This window comes from Natrix helvetica (assembly GCF_964273705.1).
Source record: "Natrix helvetica genome assembly, chromosome: Z".
NCBI lineage: Eukaryota > Metazoa > Chordata > Lepidosauria > Squamata > Natricidae > Natrix > Natrix helvetica.
The window spans coordinates 53,082,257-53,104,656 of NC_138554.1; the positions used below are offsets into that span (position 1 = coordinate 53,082,257).

Sequence of the window (22,400 nt, forward strand, 5' to 3'; positions counted from 1 at the left end):
AAGACCAGGAGGGTGGAGGCCCACCTCAACTCTGGCAGGAGAATATTCCAAAGGACAGGCTTTTCCTCTGGACCTCACCAACCGTAAATTCTTTGGCAGATAGGATCCAAAGTAGGCATCTTCTGCTGGAGTAAGGAGGATAGGCCAACCCCAATCATCTTAGATCAGGGGTCTCCAACCTTGGCAACTTTGAGCCTGGTGGACGTCAACTCCCAGAATTCCCAAGCCAGAAAAGCTTGGAGATCCTTATCTTAGATACTCTGGACTCATGCCACAAAGGCCTTTGAAGATGATAACCAACTCCATGAACTGGATCCAGAAGCAGATTGCAATGAGTGCAGTGTGAAAATAGTGCTGTGATATAGTTCACCCAAGAGCCTCCATAACTCTCTATGGCGCTGTGATCAGTATCAGTTGTAGCTTCTGAATATATTTCAATGGCAGCCTCCTGTAGAGAATCAGATTACTGATTCCTTTTAACTGAATAATTCTAAGATTTTCTAGCCAAAGTGCCTTCTCTAACCAAAATAGTACTCTTTGATCACATCTTTAACGGAGCAAGTATTCAAGGACTGATCCAGTTTTTTGCTTCCTGCAAAAAACTTCCTGCTTGGAATAAAGAAGTTCCATTTGAATCAAGTTCAACTGCTGTTGATAAAAAGCCAACACCTGCTTGGATGTTGATAACTTTGGGGACATATCAGATATTTTTACATTTCTCAGTCTGGTCTGCAACTCAAGTATTTCCTAGTAGTATAATTATTTAATTAATTACTAATTAATTCAGTAAGATAGGCCAAGGATATAGACTACATTGAGATGTCATAACAACAACTTGGAAGAAGGCAGTGTCAAACCATTTGAAATGAATCACTTTGAGAATGATGGGGGCATATACATTTAATAAATAAATATTTCATAGTTTCCCATATGGAAGAATCCATAAAGTCATTAAGAATCCAGATTAGTAGCAACATTATTGATGAGTCATCTCGTAGTGGTCTTCAATTTGCCAGTTTCTGTTCAATATTGAGAAAGGACTTTTCATTATACATGTTATTTCATCATTTTTATTTGAACATGCTAGGGAAGAATAACATCATTTTGCATATTAAAAATGAAAATAAAATAAAATAATAAATTAAAGGCCCCTGTCACAATTTTGAACAATTATGTATAATTATCAGGGATTCATTAGTAACTCTGCTGTGAATGCATAGCACTAAACATAGATCTGCAACAAAACAAACAAACAAACAAATTACCAATGGAAGACATAGTAGCTTTGGAAAGCTTTGTGTGTACTTTATCAATCTACACTGCTCATACTGACAGAGTAATTATATTGATCCGGCAAGCTCAGCTGATGGACAGTTTATCTGAATTGCAAATAGCATTGTGGAAGAGATCCTGACAGAGGATATACTGACCAATTTAAAAACAAGAAAAGAAAAGAAATCAGACTTAACTGAAAGGGAAAAACGTTCTGATCTTTATTTGCCAAATTGCTCAAAGATACAGGTTTGGCAGGCAATTCATTTGCTTCTCTCCACAAAGCATTTTAAAGGATCTGCAACAACAAACCCATCCACATTTGTCTTTCTATGCCATTATCAGTACTCACCAGTTGGTGGTCATTAACAATTATCAATTCAATGAATTTGGTCTCACTGTGGACAGTCCGATGACCTCGGTGAACCTGAGATGGGAAGAAGACGACACATTTACATTGGTAACTCTCCTGCTCTAAGAAGGGCCTCCCCATTCGTGCCCAGGAACATATTTCATACACAGGCCTTTGTATGTTCCCATATTCTTTCTCCTACATTTTATAGTAGGGAAGCTCAATCAGAGGATTGGAGTCCACCAATCTTCCACAACCTAGTGTTATTTAGGCACAGCTTAATTCCTGCAGATAGTTAAGGATTAAGAGAAGCTCAATACATCCAAAGAGCAACTGGAGAAAGCTGGTATATATTATACATCAAGCTTTCTAAGTTGTGGAATGCTATAAAACTTTTAAGATGTTGTATATAATCAGTCAAAACTAACCCAAACATGATGTTAATCACACAGCACTTTCATACCTCTCTTTTCAATAACAATTATGCAATATCCAGTGTAATTAATATTTTATTATTGCATTGTTCTTGTTTTCTTTCCTCTGGGAACTGGGGCATATATTCTATCCCTAGAATAACTCTGTGAGATAGGTCGAGCTAAGTAAGAGATTATCTTCATATGCTTAATGATCTGAGAGTGGATTTGAACCTAGATTTTCACAGTTTTAATCCAACATGTTAAACATGATGCTATACTGCACTAATTGGGATACTCACAAGCCTTGCTGCTTGGAATGTGAGAATTTCTCTAGCTGCCATTTGTTATTCTAAAATAAAATTTTAACTGCAATCCCAAAATAGTAAAGGAATTTCTTACAATGATGTTTTCAAGTGAAATAAACAAAGATCTTTGTTAATCTTATTTATTAGATTTTTATCTTGCCTTTATTACTTTATAAGTAATTCAAGGCAAACATCCACCTATGTTTTCATGGCTAAAACAGGACTAGAACTTAAGAGTATCCTGATTTCTAGACCACCACCCTTAAAAATATACAAAAATGTAGAGGAAGAGAAGTTAACCTGTTTTGTGCTATCCATTTAAAAGAATAAATAAATGAAGTAAATTGGACCAAGTTAGACAATTGAAGACTTACAAAATTTTCCAAATAACGGTGCTTAATTTGAATAAGCAGTTTATCAGTACCTATAAAACATGAATGCAAATAAACAACTTCTATTCTTATGAAACATTTCCTCTCTCTTTGAAAAGCCTTAAGTAGCCACTAATAGATTGCTAAGGAAAGTATTGTCTCCATGGGAGAAAAAGAACAACATGGTGTCTTCCCTGTATTTTGAAAAATTGGGTGATTGTTCATTGAGTATGGGGACTCTAAGATTTTTAGATTGACATGTGTGTAAAGTATTAATGCTGTTTATGTCTGGCTGTATCCTGCATGGGAAGCAAACTCCATGAAGATAACAGAATAACAGAGTTGGAAGAGATCTTGGAGGTCTTCTAGTCCAGGGGTCCCCAACCCCCAGGCCACAGCCTACTGCCAGATGGCAGCCTGTTTCAAACCGGACTGCACATGCAATGGGCAAGCATGTGAGCAAAGCTCTACTCACGCAAGCAGTGGGCAAGTATGTGCACACAAAACTCCACTCACATATGAACAGAGCTTTGCACGCAGGCACTTTCCACTTGCACAACTGGAGCTTCACATGTGAACACAAGCACCTTCCGCTCGTGCCAGGCTGGGCTGCCAAGTTGGAAAGTTTGGGAATGCTATTCTAGTCCAACCCCCTGGTCAAGCAGAAAACTCTATACCATTTTGGACAAATGGCTGTCCAATCTCTTCTTAAAAATCTTCTGTGATGGGACAACCACAAGTTCTGGAGGCAAACAGCTGTACTGATTAATTGTTCTAACTGTCAAGAAATTTCTCCTTAGTTCTAGGTTGATTCTCTCCTTGATTAGTTTCCATCCATTGCTTCTTGTCCTGCCCTCAGGTGCTTTGGAGAATAGGTTGACCCACCTCTTCTTTGTGGCAGGCCCTGAGATATTGGAAGACTTACCCCTAGTCAGGGGTGGGTTCCTGCCAGTTCTAACCTCTTCTATAGAAGAGGTTCCACAAATCTACAGTGCCGTTTAGAACCGGTTCCAGCTCCCTCCCCCCGCCCGTCCGCACATTATCAAGATGAAGAACGAGAGGAGGAATTCTGGGAGTTGAAGTCCACAAGTCTTAAAGCTGTCAAGTTTGAACACCCCTGGGGGTTTTTTTTCCTAAAGGGTTAGGGGCACAAGGGTCTTGTAACTTGACAGTTTTAAGACTTGCATGCTTCAATGCCAGAGTTTCTGAGGCAACATTTTGGTTGCTAAGCAAGAGTGTTGTTAAGTGAGTTTCACCACATTTTACAAGTTGGCCACACCCACCCAGTCACATGACTGCCAAGCCACTCCCACCCGGTCACATGGCTGGCAAACCACTCCCACAAACCAGGTCACACCTATAGAAGAGGTTCTAAAAAATTTTGAAACCCACCACTGCCCCCAGTCCTTCTTTTCACTAGACTAGGCATAACCAATTTATGTAACTATTCTTCCTATGTTTTAGCTTTCAGCCCCCTAATTATCTTTGTTACACTACTCTGCACTCTTTCCAGAGCCTCAACATTTTTTTTATATTGTGGCAACCAAAACTGAATGTACTATTCCAAGTATGGCCTTTCCCAGGCATTATAAAGTGGTATTAACACTTCATGTGATCTTGATTCTCAATTGCAGAAAAAGATTGTAGAGGAAGGTCTGGGCAATCCCAGCATAATAGGTCATGTTATGATAGGTCATGTTATAAATTGTGCTCTGTTTTTCAAGTACAGTAAATTCATATTCTTGCTCTTCTGCTTTTAAAGTTGGTGATTACTGTAATGTAGTAAATGTACCTGTCTTCTTCGGCGCAGTTTAGGAAGCCCAGGAGGAATGTAGTAGTTCAATGCAGAAAATAAACACTCTGGGAGAAAAGAACACGTATTATATATTGAAGAAGGATATCATATATGGAAAAATAGGTAATCAGGGGACAAAATATGTGATCAGACAAGGGATAGTATAGCAAACTCTCTCTCTCTCTCTCTCTCTCTCTCTCTCTCTCTCTCTCTCTCTCTACATACATACATACATACATACATACATACATACATACATACATATGCTGGTTTTGTTGTATTCGGGTCTTTTCCCGTGTAGGATTGAGATTGTCTTGGCAACATTTCGGCAAGATGTCACTTGCCATCTTCAGGCTTGGGCTTAAAATACAACAAAACCAGCATACCTACACCCGTGAAAATCTACGAATATATATATATATATATATATATATATATATATATATATATATATATATATATATATATATATATATATATATATATATATATATATATATATATATATATATATATATATATATATATATATATATATATATATATATATATATATATATATATATATATATATATATATATATATATATATATATATATATATATATATGTTTTAATACTCTTAAGAGTCTTAATACTCACAACCTATTGGAAGAAATATTTTTGCTGCTTTCTATTCAAACTCAGTGCAAAAACACAAGAGATAGTTGTGGAAGCATAGAAGATTCTGGGCAATCTTCACGCTTAGTATTGGATTTTATATGCACGTGAATGGCACTTCAGATAACTTAATAAAATAGCAAGTAGCTCAAGATCTAGCAAGTAGCGCCGCCCTGAGTCCTTTTGGAGAAGGGCGGCATATAAATCCAAATAAACAGAAACAAACAAACAGAATCTATACTGAGAACCAATACTGTGACTTCTGAGTTAAAACCAAGGTTATCCGGCTACAAAGGAAATTGTTCAACTGGCTACATATTCCATTAGACATTGGAGAGAAAAGGTTCAGGTTCTATTCCTTGAAGAGTGTTCAGCAGTTGCAACTGGAGTAAAATATAACAAAGAAATGTCTATGATTGATCCACGACTTACACTTGCCTACCTTTTAGTGGGGGAGGGGCTTTGGAAGGGGGGACACGGTAATTTTAGTGTAAGTTTTTTATTTGATTTTAAATATTATTTTGTTTTTACCGTTTTCCTATATTTTGTTTATTGGTTGCTTTGAAATAGTGTGTTGCCCGGTCACAAATGTGAGACGGTTGGCTATATAAATTGAACAAAATAAAATAATAAATAAAGTACAATAATTAATAAAATAAAATAAAAATCAAATCTACTCTCCACTTTAAATTCAGGAAAAGACTTCTTGTGTTTCTTTCAGACTATGAAACATATTCCTTTGAAAATCCTATCATTTCTTTAAACAAGCTTTCAACTATTAGATGATTATGCTATCTATTTTATTAGGAAGTTTAATCTAGGTTTTTAATGGGTTTTTTTTTAAGTATAAGTATGCATAATCTTTATTGTCATTGTACTTAAATACAACGAAATTAGTTAAAATTATCCAGCTTAAGTACACCCAAAGGAAAAGAAAACAAGTGAAAATAAAACACACCAAGGAACAAATAAATAAGTCAGGGGAAAAGATTGGCAGTGAAACATTCATTGAGGATGTGTTTATATCTCAGTATTCAACATAAATTAAATGCAGCAGATTTGCATTAGAATACATGTAATTTATTGAGACTATGGTAAGAACAGAATTCCAAAAATTTAAAGGAATGCAGAGGTAAAAGCTGGAAACTCATTTACCCCAAATCCAAAATTAATTACAAGGCACCAAAACCTCTTGATAGAAAGGCATTTTTACCTGGTTCTGTGCAACCATTGGACATGCGAGGTACTGGTGTCTGGTTGATCTGGTGAGGAAGTTGCTCCTGCTACAGGAGATTTAAAAAAAGAAAAAATTATTGCCACAAAAAGCATGTATTTACATTGGTATCAGGCAATACTTAATTCACTTCAGTTTAATTAAAATGTTCACAGTATTGTTATTTATATACAATCCTTTACATTTTTTTACTAATGGATAGGAAGACTAAAACCAGGCTTCCTATATCCTTATGTAAGAATTGTGCAATTTTATTCACTAAACTCTCTTTTTGTGACCCTATAATCCCTAAATTTGAGGTAGAGTTTGGGCCACTGGATAGAGATGAACTTTTTTTCTTGTACCTTAACAGACAAACATCTGCCACTCCCTAGGACTGAGCTCTCAACCTTCAGAATGGGAGGCAAAAATCTTTGCCACTAGGCCACCTCACCACTCATTGCAATTTCATTCACTCTTGGGTCTATATTAAGATCGTTTTTCAAACAATGTGAGAGTTGAATTAATTATCACAGAATAGGAAAGCTCATAATAGCAAGTTTCTTCCTTTACATATATCTATTTGAAGGCCTACAGAAAATGTGCTTTCGTGCAAATACATTTATACTACTTGTACTCCAAACAAGCAGGAATTTAAAATCACACTGAAGGATTCTTTGCTTTTAAAGTGCCTTCAGTTCTCCAGACAAGTGTATATTGTTTGGGAAGATAACATAAATTGCTACCATAGTTCCAATCTCTCCACTGATGTTCATTACCTATAATCTTAAACTGAAAAACCAAATGTAAGGGCTAATTCTAGTGTCCCACATAGCCATAGCCACAATGGAAGACTTTTTTTGTAACCCATGTTTCACATAGTGTCTTTGCCTTGTTTCAGAAGATGCCTCCAGGTGTATACTGATTTATTTTTGGCTCAGTTGCTACCATATCTAGAATTGGTCAAAAGCATATTTTCCATTTGCACTGATAGAACTCTGAAGAATTTATAGGCAATCCGTTTTCCATCAGGGAGAATGCACCTCACCTTAACTCCAAGGTCCCACTCAAAGTAAATTGTCCCTGCTTCTCACAGAGCAAAAGCAACAACTTTTTTTTTCCTTTACATCACCAAGCATATGAGTGCAACCTGCTGGAATTGTACTGATTGAATGCCATTAACCCGAGCCTTCTGGTGGGCAACTGGTAGGAAGAACTGATTGGCTCATGCTGTGTTCAGCATTTTGAGTTCGTTAGAAGTGAAAATTACTGCAAATCAGTTCCAGGCTGCTTTTGAAGGATTGGGGAATGGAACCATAGTGTTGTAGAAAGGTCCCTATTTAGCAATTAACCACCTCTTTCTCTGGGCGTCTCCTTTTAGCTCTCCTCTCTGAATTTCTCCACACCAGACAGCATTTGTTTTGTTTCTTTAATCACATAATGCAAAACTGCTTTTTTCCCTTTTTGTAAAAGAAAAATTCTCTGTGTACAGTAAAGATTGCTACTGCCTCATTTTTTTGCAATCCCAGTTTTCAGGCTTCCCCTCTATGTATGGCATAGTTTTCAATTTTCAGGATTCCATCCCTTATCTAATTTCATCCTCCCTCTCCCCATCATTGGCCTCTGCCTGCCATGACACCCCATCACTTCTACACCACATAACATGATTTTATTTTTCAGAGCCTCATGGGTCCATTTGCATCAAACTGCATCACATCCGAGCTAGCACAACATTACAACTACCATCACAGACAGCACTTCAAAGTCTTACATCTTCCTGATCATTCATAAATCTTTCAACATGGGTGGCAGGGAAAGAATGTGGAATATCCACATATAAACAGATGTTATGTTACAAAGCTCTCTTTGATTGTTCTCTGGTCAATTTTTCAACTATTGATGTGCATTTCCATCCATCAGACTCTATGTTTTCTAACTTTATAGGTAGTCCTTGATTTTGGACCATTACTGAGCCCAACATTTCTGTTGCTAAGTGAGACATTTGTTAAGTGACTTTTGCCACATTTTATGACCTTCCTTGCCACAGTTGTTAAGTGAATCACTGAAGTTGTTAAGTTAGTAACATGGTTGTTGAGTGAATCTGCTTTCCCCATTGATTTCACTTGTCAGAAGGTTACAAAAGGTGATCACATGACCCTGGGATACTGCAACCATCATAAATATAAGTCAGTTGCCAAAAGTCTGAATTTTGATCATGTGAAATTAGGATGCTGCAATAGTTGTAAGTGTGAAAAACGGTTAGAAGTTACTTTTTTTAGTGTTGTAACTTTTAACAGTCACTAAATGAACTGATCTAATAAGCTGGAAGTTAGAAAAGAACAGGCTAAAATGTGGCTGGCTGATTTGTATTGGACAGCTCCAATTAAGACCCAACACCACCTATGAGTCCAGAATCAAAAAAAGTTAACTGAATGAAAGTTTAGCAAAAGAAAAATAAAATAAAAAATAATAATTTCCCCACTGGCAAGTGGCAGGGAAACATGCAGAAGTGATCAGTTAATGACTTATTGAAGGGAATAAGGGGTGGGGCCTGGAAACAAGTGATAGAATAAACTAAAATTTTCTGTCAAGCATTTACTGCTCTATTCAGCAGGCATCATAAAATGAATGGTAAATACCCATGCTCTAAATGTCCATAAAACTATGAACATTTTACCTTAATATCTTGATTGTATTGGTCTTTTTTGTCTGCTATACTGAGCGATTATATTGTGGGGGGAAATCAATATGACTGCACTAATATGATAGACTCAGCTACAATTTAACTCAAACCTGGCAACTTTTAAGGTGTGTGGACTACATCTGATCTTTTCCCAATTACATCTTTTCCCATCCTGTTTGACTTAGCAGGAGGCAGAGGTGGGTTCCTACCGGTTCGGACTGGTTTGGCCAAGTAGGTAGTAACTTGGCTGGCCACGCCCCCAAACTGGTTCTATTGGCGGCACCATAGGAGGCGCGCACCAAGCGTGCATGCCCAAAGCATGATCTTGAGTGAACCAGCAGTAGAAGAAGCTGGAACCCACCCTGCCAGGAGGGGCATGCTCTGGATTCTGTCGGCTAAGAAGTGTTGCCTCATGGGGTCCAGAAGAAGAGCCTTTTTTACTACGGGGCTTGCCCTTTGAGATATCATTCCCCATGAGATTAGACTGGACCCATCCCTGCTGTCTTTCCATAAGGACTTGAAACTTAGTTTTATGCTCAAGCCCAGGACCCTTAAGCATGTGATAGAGACCATTTCCTGGCTGTATGGTTGGATGAGACTCCACTATTGTCTTTTTCATTTTTATTTTTTCATACTGTGTATTTTATGCCAAGCTACTTTGAGTCACATATGTTAGATGGGCAGCTATATAAATTGAATAAATAAATTCAAGCAGGAATGGCTCCATTATAAAAATTACATTACGCAGCAAGGTTAAAATATCAATTAAAATGATAAATAAAATGTCTTAGGTACTAATAATAACCTCCACCATTTTATGTCCAAATACAGCAAAAAATATCTTGGTAGTGGTTAGCATTTGGGAAAATAAATGGAAAGAATGAGCAAAGGCACTACTAAAAGTTGTTTATTATTATTATATTTTTACTTATGTTTTATTTGTAGTTTAACTCAGTGGCGTAGCGTGGGTTGTCAGCACCCGGGGCAAGGCAAGTAATTTGCGCCCCCTAACCCGTGGCAACCCACGCTACGCCACTGGACTCGGGACATGAAGGGAGCTCTGAAGCAGCCGTCCTCCTTAGCAAAGCTCGCAGTGCCCTCTATAGGCCCGAAGCAGAATCATTTTCTTCCCTCGGTTCTGGGAAAATAGGAAAAGGAAAGCCGCCCGAGGTCTTCACTTGCTCTAATTTAAACGTATCGCGTTATTAACGTACCTCGCCCTGCCCAGCAGTCTTCAAGAGACCCAGATCTGCAGAAGAAAATTTTGGCCCTCTTTCGTGCTCTCGACCCAGGGGAAGACCTGCTCGCGTCTCTTTTGTATTAAACGTGGGAAGCGTTCCTCAGCTTCATTCAATTCAAATTCAGCCTTGAAATACATGCAAGTCAACAGCAGAGAGCTGCGAGTGCGAGCGCCCCCCCCGATGTTGCGCCCGGTGCGGCCGCCCCCCCCTGCACCCCCCACGCTACGCCACTGGTTTAACTTCTACTTTGCTTTTTGTATCTTTATTGTTGTGTCATTCCGCTTTATATTACCTGGCAAAGCTTATATGATACAAAAAATATTTTGGAACTTTTACAGAGTATGTGTAACAGGAAATAACTACTAGCATGTTCTTGTTTTCATTTTTATGGTCAGTTGTGTCAAAACAATCCCTGCGATGTTATGAAAGCCAGAAAGTTGCTTAGCCAATCTTTTCTCTTAAATGACCTGAGAATTAATAGCATGCACATATAACATAGGAATAGTCAAAGGGAGAAAGCAAGAATATGAGAGATAAAACCATTTACATATTATAGATATCTGAAACTTTGCAACAAACAAAAAAAAAACATCAGCTTTGCCCCAATTTTAGATAAACTGGTGAAAAGCCAAAAGAAGCATGAGTCAATTATCTCTTAACCAATATTGTGAGATCTCACAGCTTTGGAACTGTTTATAAACTGCTGAAAAGATTCTCTATGGAAGTGCCATATGCACCAAGGTGTTATGTTTTTCTAGACTGAAGAACAGCCTGTTCATGCTTTAAAATTGTTTCTTTCTTACTGGTTCACCAATTACAATATTCAAACACCTTAATGCTGAAACTCAGTTTCTTATGTTAAGTTGGAGTTCATGTTTATGTTATTGCAATTTCTTTTTTCTCCAATACTTTTTGAGTAAAATATTATAATATTTTCCTACCATGTTTTTCATCAAGCAATCTCTAAAATGATTGATTGGAATAAAGCAATAGTAAAACATGTGTGCAAATTGAGGTAGATGAGAAGTAAGAAGGTAGAGGAAGCAGATTATCTGGGAGAAAAAAGATGCAATCTACCTCCCTTTGCTGCTATGGTAACAACATTCAAAGGAAGCACCTTGGGAAACTCCTTTTCATGGCTTTTATAAAAGAGTAGCTGCTGGAAATATGTCAGGCCAAGTTGGGGGAGGAGGGGGGGAGAGCAGATTTAGAAGCTGTTTAAGTCATTTAGCACTATGGAAAATCCCAATTTCTTTGGAACCCAATACGATATCGCTCCATACTGGAGCAAAAATTTTAGAATCTGAATATGGCATTTTCTTTAGCAACTTCTGGAGGATTTGCAACCATAATAGCCTCCCTATCCCTTTGAGAGAAAGAAAGGCAATTTTAAAATCCATACACCGATTATAGTGTACAATAAAAAGTGTTCCGAAAAATAAAACACACAAAAACTTCTTGATAAAGGTTGGAGTTAATTAGCCCTGCATGTGTCTGACCTCACATTTAAAGCTGGCATTTTTCTCTCTTCCTGTTACTATGCCAAGAAAGTCAAAATAGAATTTATGTGTATTATACTTATATGTCACTGTTGCTCAAAGCAACTGTGTACCTTGTAATTGTTACCTTTTATCCTAGGAACAACCTAGTGACGTCAGTTGGTCTGATGGACAATGGTTGCTGATATCCTTCAAGTGAGCTTTCTGGCTGAAGAGAGATTTGAATCCGGGCCTCTGCAATTCAATGCCAGTAATTTTGCCCAGACACCGCACTTTGACACTGACCCTGCCTTAGAACTGACTCCCAATATCTACAGAAGTTTACAGGAGGAAAGAGAGCCAACACGAACTTCCTTTCACCTCTGGGGATGAAACACAAGTGAGGTATCTCCATGGCAGTGATGGAATTACAGCCCAGGCCATGCTTTCCTTACCGCTTGATGCTCAAGTGAATCATGAGGCTTCAGGAGGTACACGTCTTTTCCATCAGAGAAAACACCACTGAAGAAGTGCAAAGAAATACGAAGAGGTTACATAAAACACAAAAGCGACTATATTTACATTAGGCGGAAAGAAATTAAGAAACAACATTCAGGCAGGCATCAGTAACTTCATTAGGACAAAGTTGCACGTTTCTAAAAGTCGCATGCTAAGCATTTGCATGAAGCAGTGATGGTTGACATTCCTTATTCCTCTCACTCAGGGAAATAAAAACAGAATCCGGACCAAGAAATGTCTAAATGCAGATTATACGCCCTTAAGAATTACTAGGAAATATTATTCACAGGCGCTAAACTGACCTTTTTCAGTATGATAGAAGCCATAATGGCACCATGCTGACATCACCCCCAAGCCCACTCAGCCCTGAAGTAGCAACTTTAATCAGGTTTCTGATTGATCAGATTTATTATTTTTTAAATGTCTATTATCAGAGTTATTAATTTTTAAGTGTCTAACTAAACCACTTCTTATCTACAAAGGATCCCAACATGGACAATATCCAACAGTCAATTTAAAAAAAAAAACACACAACACAACCAGACTGACTTTGCCTTGATGGAAACCAGGCTTTCTTTGTCATGGTTGCTTTTCCCATTTCACCATTCCTTACTTACTGTAGGCCATGGCAGGTAGATAAAGCCACAAAAGAGTTTGCTTCTCCACGGAGATTGCCCTGATAGTAACAGTGCTCACTCGGTCCCTAAAAGAGATGTAAAAAACATCGTGTTTTCTTTTATCTGCTTAAGTTCTTGTAATGAAAATTGGCTTGTTCTTCAATACAAGCAGCAAAATAAGCAATCAACTAGCAAGAGACAAATCAAACCTCTCCACCACAGCACTACCATTCAGATCCTCTATGCTACTCCAGAAGCAAGAGGGGAGTATGTAAAAAATAGTGATTGATGTCATCCTTCACTCAAAGGATGGGTGGAATAAATATGTGCAGTCAGTTTATTGGAGATCAGAAAAATAGAGTATCAAACAGAGCAGGAAGAATGGGAACATTTGGGGGGGGTGGGGGGGGGGATAAAGAAATATGTTTTAACTACAAGTTAAAGGACTTAAAAACTATTTGAAACAAAGAGCCAAAACATTTTTTAGGAAGTAACAGATGGACTGAGTCCAAATAAATTTGAAATATGATCCTTCCCCTAGGAAAATACTTTGGTTTTTAATTCTTCAAGATTTTAAAAATTGGACACTAAATGAAATAGAAGCAAATAAGTTTACAATAAAAAGAGACAAACACTTAAATTTGACTTACAAATACAGAATGGAGCAAAATATTTTAATATTGGATAAAGGATATTTTTAAACAATGGATCCAGAAGTTAATCTTGACAGTGACTGCCTCTATAGGTAGATTTTATTTAAAAGATATTATGAAAAAGGAACAAGTTTTATCAGACAATACTGAGACAAATTTAAAAGTGGGTTTTAAAATAAAGTGCTATAAGAATGATGTTACAAGAATGCTGTAAGAATGATGAAACAAAACGTTACATGGACATACAAAAGAAATTAGATGATATATTCATAATTAAAAGGGATATACAAATAACAAATCAAGAGAGTAAACCCAGATAAATATTTTATGAAGGTATTTTATGAGAGGGGGCAAAGAAAAAATGAAAAGAAATAAATTTCTAGTACATTATTTGAAGTGACTAAACATCAGAAAGTTAGAAATAAATCTAAGAAATATAGAGTTGGTTCTTTGATCATGGTTAAAACACATATATTGTTAACTCTATAATGACTCATGCACTTTTGATGATTGGAGTTGAAATGACAAGGTTTTAAGAATTTGGTTCTAAATAACAGATGGGATATGGGAAAAAGAGATTTTTTTGTTTATTTTAAGAAAAGGTAATAAGTTATTGGGGGCACTGGATATATCCAACCTAGATTCAAGATTCGAGTCTTGCACAACCTAGCAATTTGAAAGCATGCAAATGTGAGTAGGTAATTAGGTACCACTTTGGTGGGAAGATAACAGCGTTTTGTGCACTTTAGTGTATAGTCATGCTGTCTACATGACCATGGAAATGTCTTCTGAAAACATTGGCTTCCTCGGCCAAGAAATGGAGATAAGCATTTCTGACCCCTAGAGTCACACATGACTCGGACAGGGAAAAAATCTTTACCTTTAATAAATTATTAAAATTATTTGTGCTTGTGATAAAGAGGTAAGACATTCCTTTCTATATATCTTTTTTTCTTTAATATATTCTTTTTTCTTTTTTTGTCTTCTATTTTTTGTATCCAATTTTTTCCCTTTTTAAAGTTTGAATTAGTTTTTCGTTGCTGTAATTTGTAATAACATTGTTATGAATATAAGCAATAAACTGAACTTGAGGCCTTCCAAATGCAAATAGGTGCACTTTGCTGTTGGAAAATGACTCCTCCTGTGGATAAGGTAAACAAATTTAATGACTTATGTTTTGTTACATCAAAGATGTGTGAGTGTTCAGTTGTATTTTTCAGGAATTAGGTTTTGTTTTCTTAATTATTTTTAAAAGGTCATCCCCTTTGTTTTTTTGTATGCTACTATTTTAGGTAGCTCTTTTTTCAGAACTTGTCCTAAAGCAAATAGCTAAAAGAAATAGGTGGGTTATTTAAAATTACATTATCATTATTTGAATATAACATTTTTACAGCAGTAGAGATATAAATTAAAATGTGATTTGTCTTTTAATATATGCTAAATAAACTTTGAATTAAATTTGTTTCATTTTGCTGCTATTGTTTTAAATTAATTGGCCATTAACCAAATAAATGAATACTAAAAGGTAGTTGTTCCTGACTCTAGGTGGCAGTGCTCATCTCTGTTTCAAAGAGATGAAGAGTCAAAGAGCCAGCTCTGTCCAAAGATGTCTCTGTGGTCATGTGGCCAGCATCACTAAATGCCGAAGACACACAGAATGCTGTTACCTTCCCACCAAAGGTGGTTCCTATTTTTCTACTTGCATTTTTTACATGCTTTCAAACTTCCAGGTTGGCAGAAGCTGGGATAAGTAACAGGAGTTCACTCCATTACATGGCACTCAGAACTGCCAACCTTTCTGATCGACAAGCTCAGTGTTTTAGTCACTGAGACACCCTGTCCCTATAACTAAATTCTACTACTGCTCTAACATTAAATGTAAAAAGGCATGAAAAAATGACAAAAAACAGCAAAGTAAAGTGGAAGAAGAAATTTGATTTTGTTGTTGTTACACAGTTGTTATACTTAAACATCTTTGCATAGCCACAAAGAGAACAAAATTTTCAGAGCTGCCTGCATATGATAATTTACAAGCTTAATACAAATTTGTAAACAATACTTCTCCATCATAGCGGGGGGAAATCTATGACCAGATTATCATAATATCTGTTCAGTCAAGTCCGCTGTTGAAAGATCATTTCAAACCCTCAAACTCCTTTCATGTTCATGGCCTTCAAAGTATCAAAATCTGGTCCTGACATCTGTTAAACAAAACGTTTTCATATGTTCTGTCTGTGTGGACTGAATGACCATCTCATTTGAATGGGAACTGTCTTCCTGTCCTGTATAATTCAGATCTTGATATTTCAGCTTTTGGGGATATAACAAAGAAAAGATTAGCATAGGGTGGTTATTTAGAGATATAAACTGCACAGATGTCAGGCAGAGGACTAAGGAAATTAGCTAAAGACTTCTGAAATTATGGTGAAAAAGCTGAGAGAAGATTACAGGACCCAAGGCAAGAGATGGCCAGAGAATAGATCAGAATGTAGGCGGACAGGCGGACTCTCAAAGGACTTTCCACTACTTTCCACTCTCCAAATATAGATTCTAGGTGTTCTAGTTTTCTACCATCCAGTACCCTCCAGATGTGGTTTTCTACCATCCAGTACCCTATGGCTCCTATCATATTCAGCATTACTTAATACGAGCAGTAGTTCAACAATGTTGGAGAGTGACAGAGGGCAGAGTGTTATGTTTCAGGTATGATGTGGTGGTGCTGAATGTACAGCTCAAAGAACCATGGCATTTAAAATGTAAAATCAGTGTGGATAATACTGCACTTGAACAATATCAGCAGCAGTGAAGAACAATAAATTATACTTGAAATGACATTGGCACAGCAATACCCAGCTGTACCCTCTGCGCAGAGGCATGCCTCTTCTGCTGACCTTCTTTTGCCTGCTTGCGTCTTTCTGTGAAACAGTTCACAAGTGTCCCTGCCCTGCCTGTTGTGTTCAAGGTTGTTGCAGCATGAGCAAGCAACCACCTCCTTCTCGTGACTATTTATAGAAAACAGCATGGTTCAGGTTAGCTTAGACAAGAATGGGGGAAGCCATTGCTCCTGGCAAAGCAGGGAATGGAAGGACTCAAGGATTGGCTGCAGCTGCTTGGGAGGCTGTGTGTGACCAACCACTTAGCAAGCACTTAGTATTATTGATGCTCTACTTGTGAGGCTTCCTTTTGCAGGGAGAGCAGGGCTATTTCTGGATCATCCATTCATTCTTTTTCAGACTCAGCATCTGCAATCTACATCTTTGCTCTGGCAGCTGCAAAGTACAACCAGCACTCCTCCCATCCACAATCTTCCCACTGCCCCACCCAGTTAGTTCTTTCATGTTTAACAGATGGGAGAACTAGCCTGAAATAAATGCAGGCCAAGGTCTTGTAACGATCTTCTCCTTCTCCCCCTCTCCCCCCCACCTCCTGATGCAAAGGCACTCTACACATATTTAAATATTAAGTTAAGCAATACAGATATAGATCTTTAGATTCCTTACCGTGGTGTGGCTGGCATTTCCATCCTGTCCAAAATGACGTTCCACATAATTTAAGGACAAAAGATGGCTGATAGAAGAAGAAAAAGGATGAAAGTTATGTAAACACTTTCACCTATGTATGAGATCAAATCTGCCTCATATTCTCCTGTTTTCCTAACCCACTCTTATAAAATTAACAGGATTGAGGTCACCAAAACCTTTGTCATTTTTTTGTGTGTGACTGAACCTATCCCTGTTTGCCCACTCTCCTTTGCTCAGTATAACTACTCTAAACTATCCTCTAGTTCAGAGGTGGGTTGCTGCTGGTTTGGCCCAGACTGGCCGAACCTACAGTAGTGGTGGCGGGAGGCTCCACCCACCTGCCCAGCCGCTTCTGCATATACAGAAGTGTTGCGTGTGTGTGCGGGAGTGCACCCAAACTGGCAGTGAAAACATTGGCAACTGCCCTTTGCTCTAGTTGACAATCATGGCACATGTATGGGTGCGTGTCATAATAAATTTCTTGAATCACTATTGATTCAAGCTATCATGCAAAGCATGAGCTATATTGTGAGCTCTCTGACTGGCATGAACAATCTCTTGCTTTTGGTCTCCAATGATTCCCACCGCTTAGCTTTTGAATGCAGATCTTCTCTGCAAAGACTTGCATGAAAAGATTCCTTGGGTGAAAAAGAAATGGGTTAACTGAGCCAGGAACTAGAATTCATTATTTGGCAAATCTAGTTTGGCAAATTACAAAGCTTGCCTTTCCTCAATATAGATGTGTTGATTTCATGATTGAAATCCACATATCTGTAGCATTCTACAAACATTCTCCCTGGATGCACTATTATTAACAGCTATTACCGTAGTCCCTGGCAAATAGCCCTGCATATTTCCTTCAGTTCTGTGGCCCCAGCAAATTCCAATACTGAAAATGAACATTGAGCTTTGTTCAGGTCATTTTTCAGGGCATCTGGACTCCTGGGTAAAAGCAGGCACAGTCCAGGGGTGAAACTCAGTTACCTGACCTGCTCATTTACAACACTATATCTAGTTACAGACTAAGGCTCATCATCAGCTACCTCATCTTACAGTGATCTAGTGCCTAACCCCGAACTTAATTTATTTGCAGAAGAACAGATGAACAGAAATGTTTCCAGATGCCTTATTAAATATTAAAAGGCACTCACCTAATCACACCTTTCAAGCATAGTACTTCAAACTATATTCACCCCAGATAATATATTTAGACACATATTTAGGAGATAGTATGAAAAAAAGACAAATATCTTTACAATATTGCATGGCTCCTATAATAATAAATCACTGCATGAAAAAAATCTGATTTCTCACAGCTATATCCCTATTTATATCCTATTTAAACTTGCAAAAAGTACATAGAAGCTCATATATTGATATATATTATGCACATAATCATATTTTCATGAGTCCCCTGGAGTTACGTAGTTAGTAAATTTAAACGAACAATAATAAATGAACAAACACTGGGATCTGAGTGGAATTAATTATGACTATAATCATATGCACAAAATGAGCAAATATGGAGTCAATCATAGCCAATAGTTTGCTTGCATTGCTTCACATTTGTGCACGTGCACCCACACATAAAAAACCTCTGACAAATACTGAAGTAATATTGCAAAACAGTTTCTGAGATAGAGGGACTGAAATTTGACTACAAGAAAAGGAGTAAAACTGTTTTTCATTGACAAGACATCTCTGGAAGTTATAAATAACAATGGTAGAGTGTCACTAAGCAAGTACAGAGTGACTTTCTCTCATTGTTATGCAGTTATAATGTCTCCAAATTCATCAGAGATGAAGGGTACTTCAGTATTGAAAGTCCTTTTTAGAAATTAAAAACAGTATTGCCCCTTCCATATTTCAATATTTTAATTAGCACAAGAATTATCAACATATATAAAATTAAAACAAATCTTTATTACCACCATAGATCAACATAATCAATGTATCTAGAAAATTCTCTGGAACTAGACTTCTCCATTTCTTCTTTTTTTTTTAATCTGTGTTCAGTTATAAGTATGTTTCATAATTGTTTAATAAAAGCAGATGGGACAAAGCTAGTATAAGTGCAGTGGTCCTTTCCACTCACAACAAGCACTCAGTCTTATCACGCAAAAATATGCATACCCACCTACATAAACAAACAGGAAGACAAGCACACCTTCTTTCACATTTGCTGCCACATATCTTGGCTTGCCATCAGAAATACAAAATCAACACATTATAACTCCTATCCTGTAACACACTCTGTTACAACCATATGTTAAGAAAAAGTATGCACCCACATCCATGCCTATGAATTTGCCTATTACTACCTCAGATTTTACCAATAAAGTAGCCTAAAATTTCAGTTCTCACAACTCACCACCAAGATATCTGAGAATTAAAAGAGTGTTGGAAATCTACACACCAGAAGACACCATATTGGGAGATACTGACATATGCAGGGCCGGATTTTCCTATAGGCTAACTAGGCTTCAGCCTAGGGCCTCAAGATCAAGAGGGGCCTTTTATTTTTATTTATTATCCGTGCCACACTTTTTATAAAGGTTAGTACCAATTACAACATGTTTGCCAGTCCGGCTTCCGACCCGGACACAGCACGGAGACGGCCTTGGTCATGTTGGTGGATGATCTCTGGAGGGCAAAGGATAGGGGTTGCTCCTCTGTCCTTGTCCTATTAGACCTCTCGGCGGCTTTCGATACCATCGACCATGGTATCCTATTGCGCCGTCTGGAGGGGTTGGGGGTAGGAGGCACCGTGTTGCGGTGGTTCTGCTCCTACCTCTCTGGCCAGACGCAATGCGTGTTGGCAGGGGAGCAGAGGTCGACCCCGAGGCCCCTCACTTGTGGGGTCCCGCAGGGGTCGGTCCTCTCGCCTCTCCTGTTCAACGCATATATGAAGCCGCTGGGCGAGATCATCCGTGGTTTTGGGGTGGGATACCATCTGTACGCTGACGACACGCAGCTGTACATTTCCACCCCAAACCACCCCAACGAGGCCGTCGAAGTGATGTCCCAGTGTCTGGAAGCCGTGTGGGTCTGGATGGGGGACAACAGGCTCAAGCTCAACCCCTCCAAGACAGAGTGGCTGTGGCTTCCGGCTTCCCGGTTCAACCAGTACATTCCATCTCTGGCCATCGGGGCCGAGCAATTAGCCCTGGTGTAACGGGCGCACAATTTGGGCGTCCTCCTAGATGCCCGGCTGGCTATGGATGACCATGTGGCAGCCGTGGCGAGGGGGGCGTTCCACCAGGTTCGCTTGGTGCGTCAATTGCGACCCCTTTTGGACCGGGATGCCCTGCGCACAGTCACACACGTGCTGGTGACGTCCCGCCTGGACTACTGCAATGCTCCCCTTGAGGTGCGCCCGGAGATTGCAGTTGGTCCAGAATGCAGCCGCGCGGGCAATTATGGGGAGAATGAGGTTCTCCCATATAACACCTCTCCTGCGCGAGCTGCATTGGCTTCCTGTGGCCTACTGGGTGCACTTCAAGGTGTTAGTTACCATCTTTAAAGCGCTCCATGGCACAGGGCCTAGCTACCTGCGGGATCGCGTTCTGCCCCACACATCCCTGCGACCTATTCGCTCGCACAGGGAGGGACTTCTCTGGGTGCCTTCCTCCAGAGAGTGTCAGAGGGCGGCGCCCAGGAGTAGGGCCTTCTCTGTGATGGGCCCTACCCTTTGGAATGGCCTCCCCCCAGACATTAGGACAACGACTGACCTCCGCTCCTTCCGCACGAAACTTAAGACCCACCTGTTCCGACTAGCCGGCCTGGCTTAATTTAGAGCTTCTCCACCTCTTGGGCATTTTTAATTTTAATTTTTTACTTTAACTATCATTGGGGTTTTTAATTGTTTTAAATTATTGTAATTTATTTATTTATTGTTCCACCTCCTCCATATTGTATCGTTGTAACCGCTGCTGGTGTACGTCGCCCCGAGTCCCTTGGGGGAGAGGGGGCGACTAAGAAGTCAAATAATAAATGATGTATTTTATTATCTCTCATGTAATTTACAAACTTAAAAATGGGAGGTGAAAGGGCCCCATAAGTGGAATAGCCTAGCCCTAGGGCCTCTTTTCATCTAAATCTGGCCCTGGACATATGTGAGGACTCCCATGTTACAAATTTCACACCTCCTATATTGCAATCCATCCATGAGATCTTGGTCTCTTCTTTTGCAGAGAAGAACATGGTGTATAATCTAAGCTAAAACATGGCTTATTCCATATGCATTTTTTAAAACAAATACCTGAACTGAGATAACAGTGTTGTTTAATCTCATTATTGCTGTTAATTAACAAATTAAAACTATGATAATTGTGTTATCTATTATTGCGCTTTGAATGGTCCCTATGAGATAAAATCTGTAATAATTTTTCATGTTTGTAGATAATTGCAGACTTTATCTCCTGCCCGAAAAAGAGATTACATTTTTCTATTATTTTCTCTACTGTCATATATGTAAATCTGCTACTTGACATAAGTAGCTCGCAGCTGATGAAAATACTTTAATATATTAATCCATCTTTAAAGTATCACAGAATAAAATATTCAGAAACTTGCCCAAATGACCATTGTTCCATTATCTATCTATCTATCCAACAATCCATCCATTTATCTGTATCTATCAATCATTAAAAGTTTTGCAAAGAACATAAAAGCTAACACAAACTAATAAAAGTAAAAGAAGAAAAAAGAGGAAAATGCATAAAGAGAAACTCAAAAGAAATAGACAGAAACTTCCAATTTCCTCTGCAGCTAATACAATAACAATATTCTCTTACACTATGATTCCAAAAAAGGATCTTTCTGGATCTTTATATTATGAAAATTTTAATATAAGACTATTGGGATTGAATAACTGGAGAACCAGTTCAGTGTAATGCTAGCCTAGAAACTATGAGTTCTAATCCTGCCTTAGCCATGAAAGTCAGCTGAGTGACTTTGGGCCACTCATTCTCTCTCAGCCCAATCTACTTTACAGGGCTGCTGTTGTGGGGAAAATAGGAGGAAGAAGGAATATTGGTACGTTCGCTGCCTTGAATTGTATATGAAAAAAGAATGGGATAAAAAAATATTTTACATAGGATCACTCTCTAGATTTGTGCAATGATAGAATAGAGTAACAGACCTGGAAGGGAGCTTGGAGGTTTTCTAATCCAACCTCCTGCTTAGACAAATTTCAGACAAATGGTTGTCCAATCTCTTCTTTAAAAACTTCCAGTGTTGGATCATTCACAACTTCTGAAAATACGTTGTTCCATTGATTAATTGTTCTAACTGTCAGGAAAT

The 22,400-nt window shown here is 38.3% G+C and overlaps 1 protein-coding gene across 11 annotated transcripts in view; it reads right to left on the minus strand.

The window, feature by feature from the left end:
* Positions 1-22,400, minus strand: part of ADAM11 (ADAM metallopeptidase domain 11) — a 112,288-nt gene that overhangs the window by 45,380 nt on the left and 44,508 nt on the right. For all 11 annotated transcript variants that reach the window (XM_081932553.1, XM_081932552.1, XM_081932557.1 and 8 more), the window contains 6 exons: positions 17,076-17,142; positions 12,923-13,008; positions 12,242-12,308; positions 6,385-6,454; positions 4,509-4,576; positions 1,625-1,699 (listed from right to left, as the gene is read on the minus strand). In XM_081932553.1, the coding sequence (XP_081788679.1) occupies positions 1,625-1,699; positions 4,509-4,576; positions 6,385-6,454; positions 12,242-12,308; positions 12,923-13,008; positions 17,076-17,142 (433 nt within the window). The remainder of the gene's footprint in view (positions 1-1,624; positions 1,700-4,508; positions 4,577-6,384; positions 6,455-12,241; positions 12,309-12,922; positions 13,009-17,075; positions 17,143-22,400) is intronic.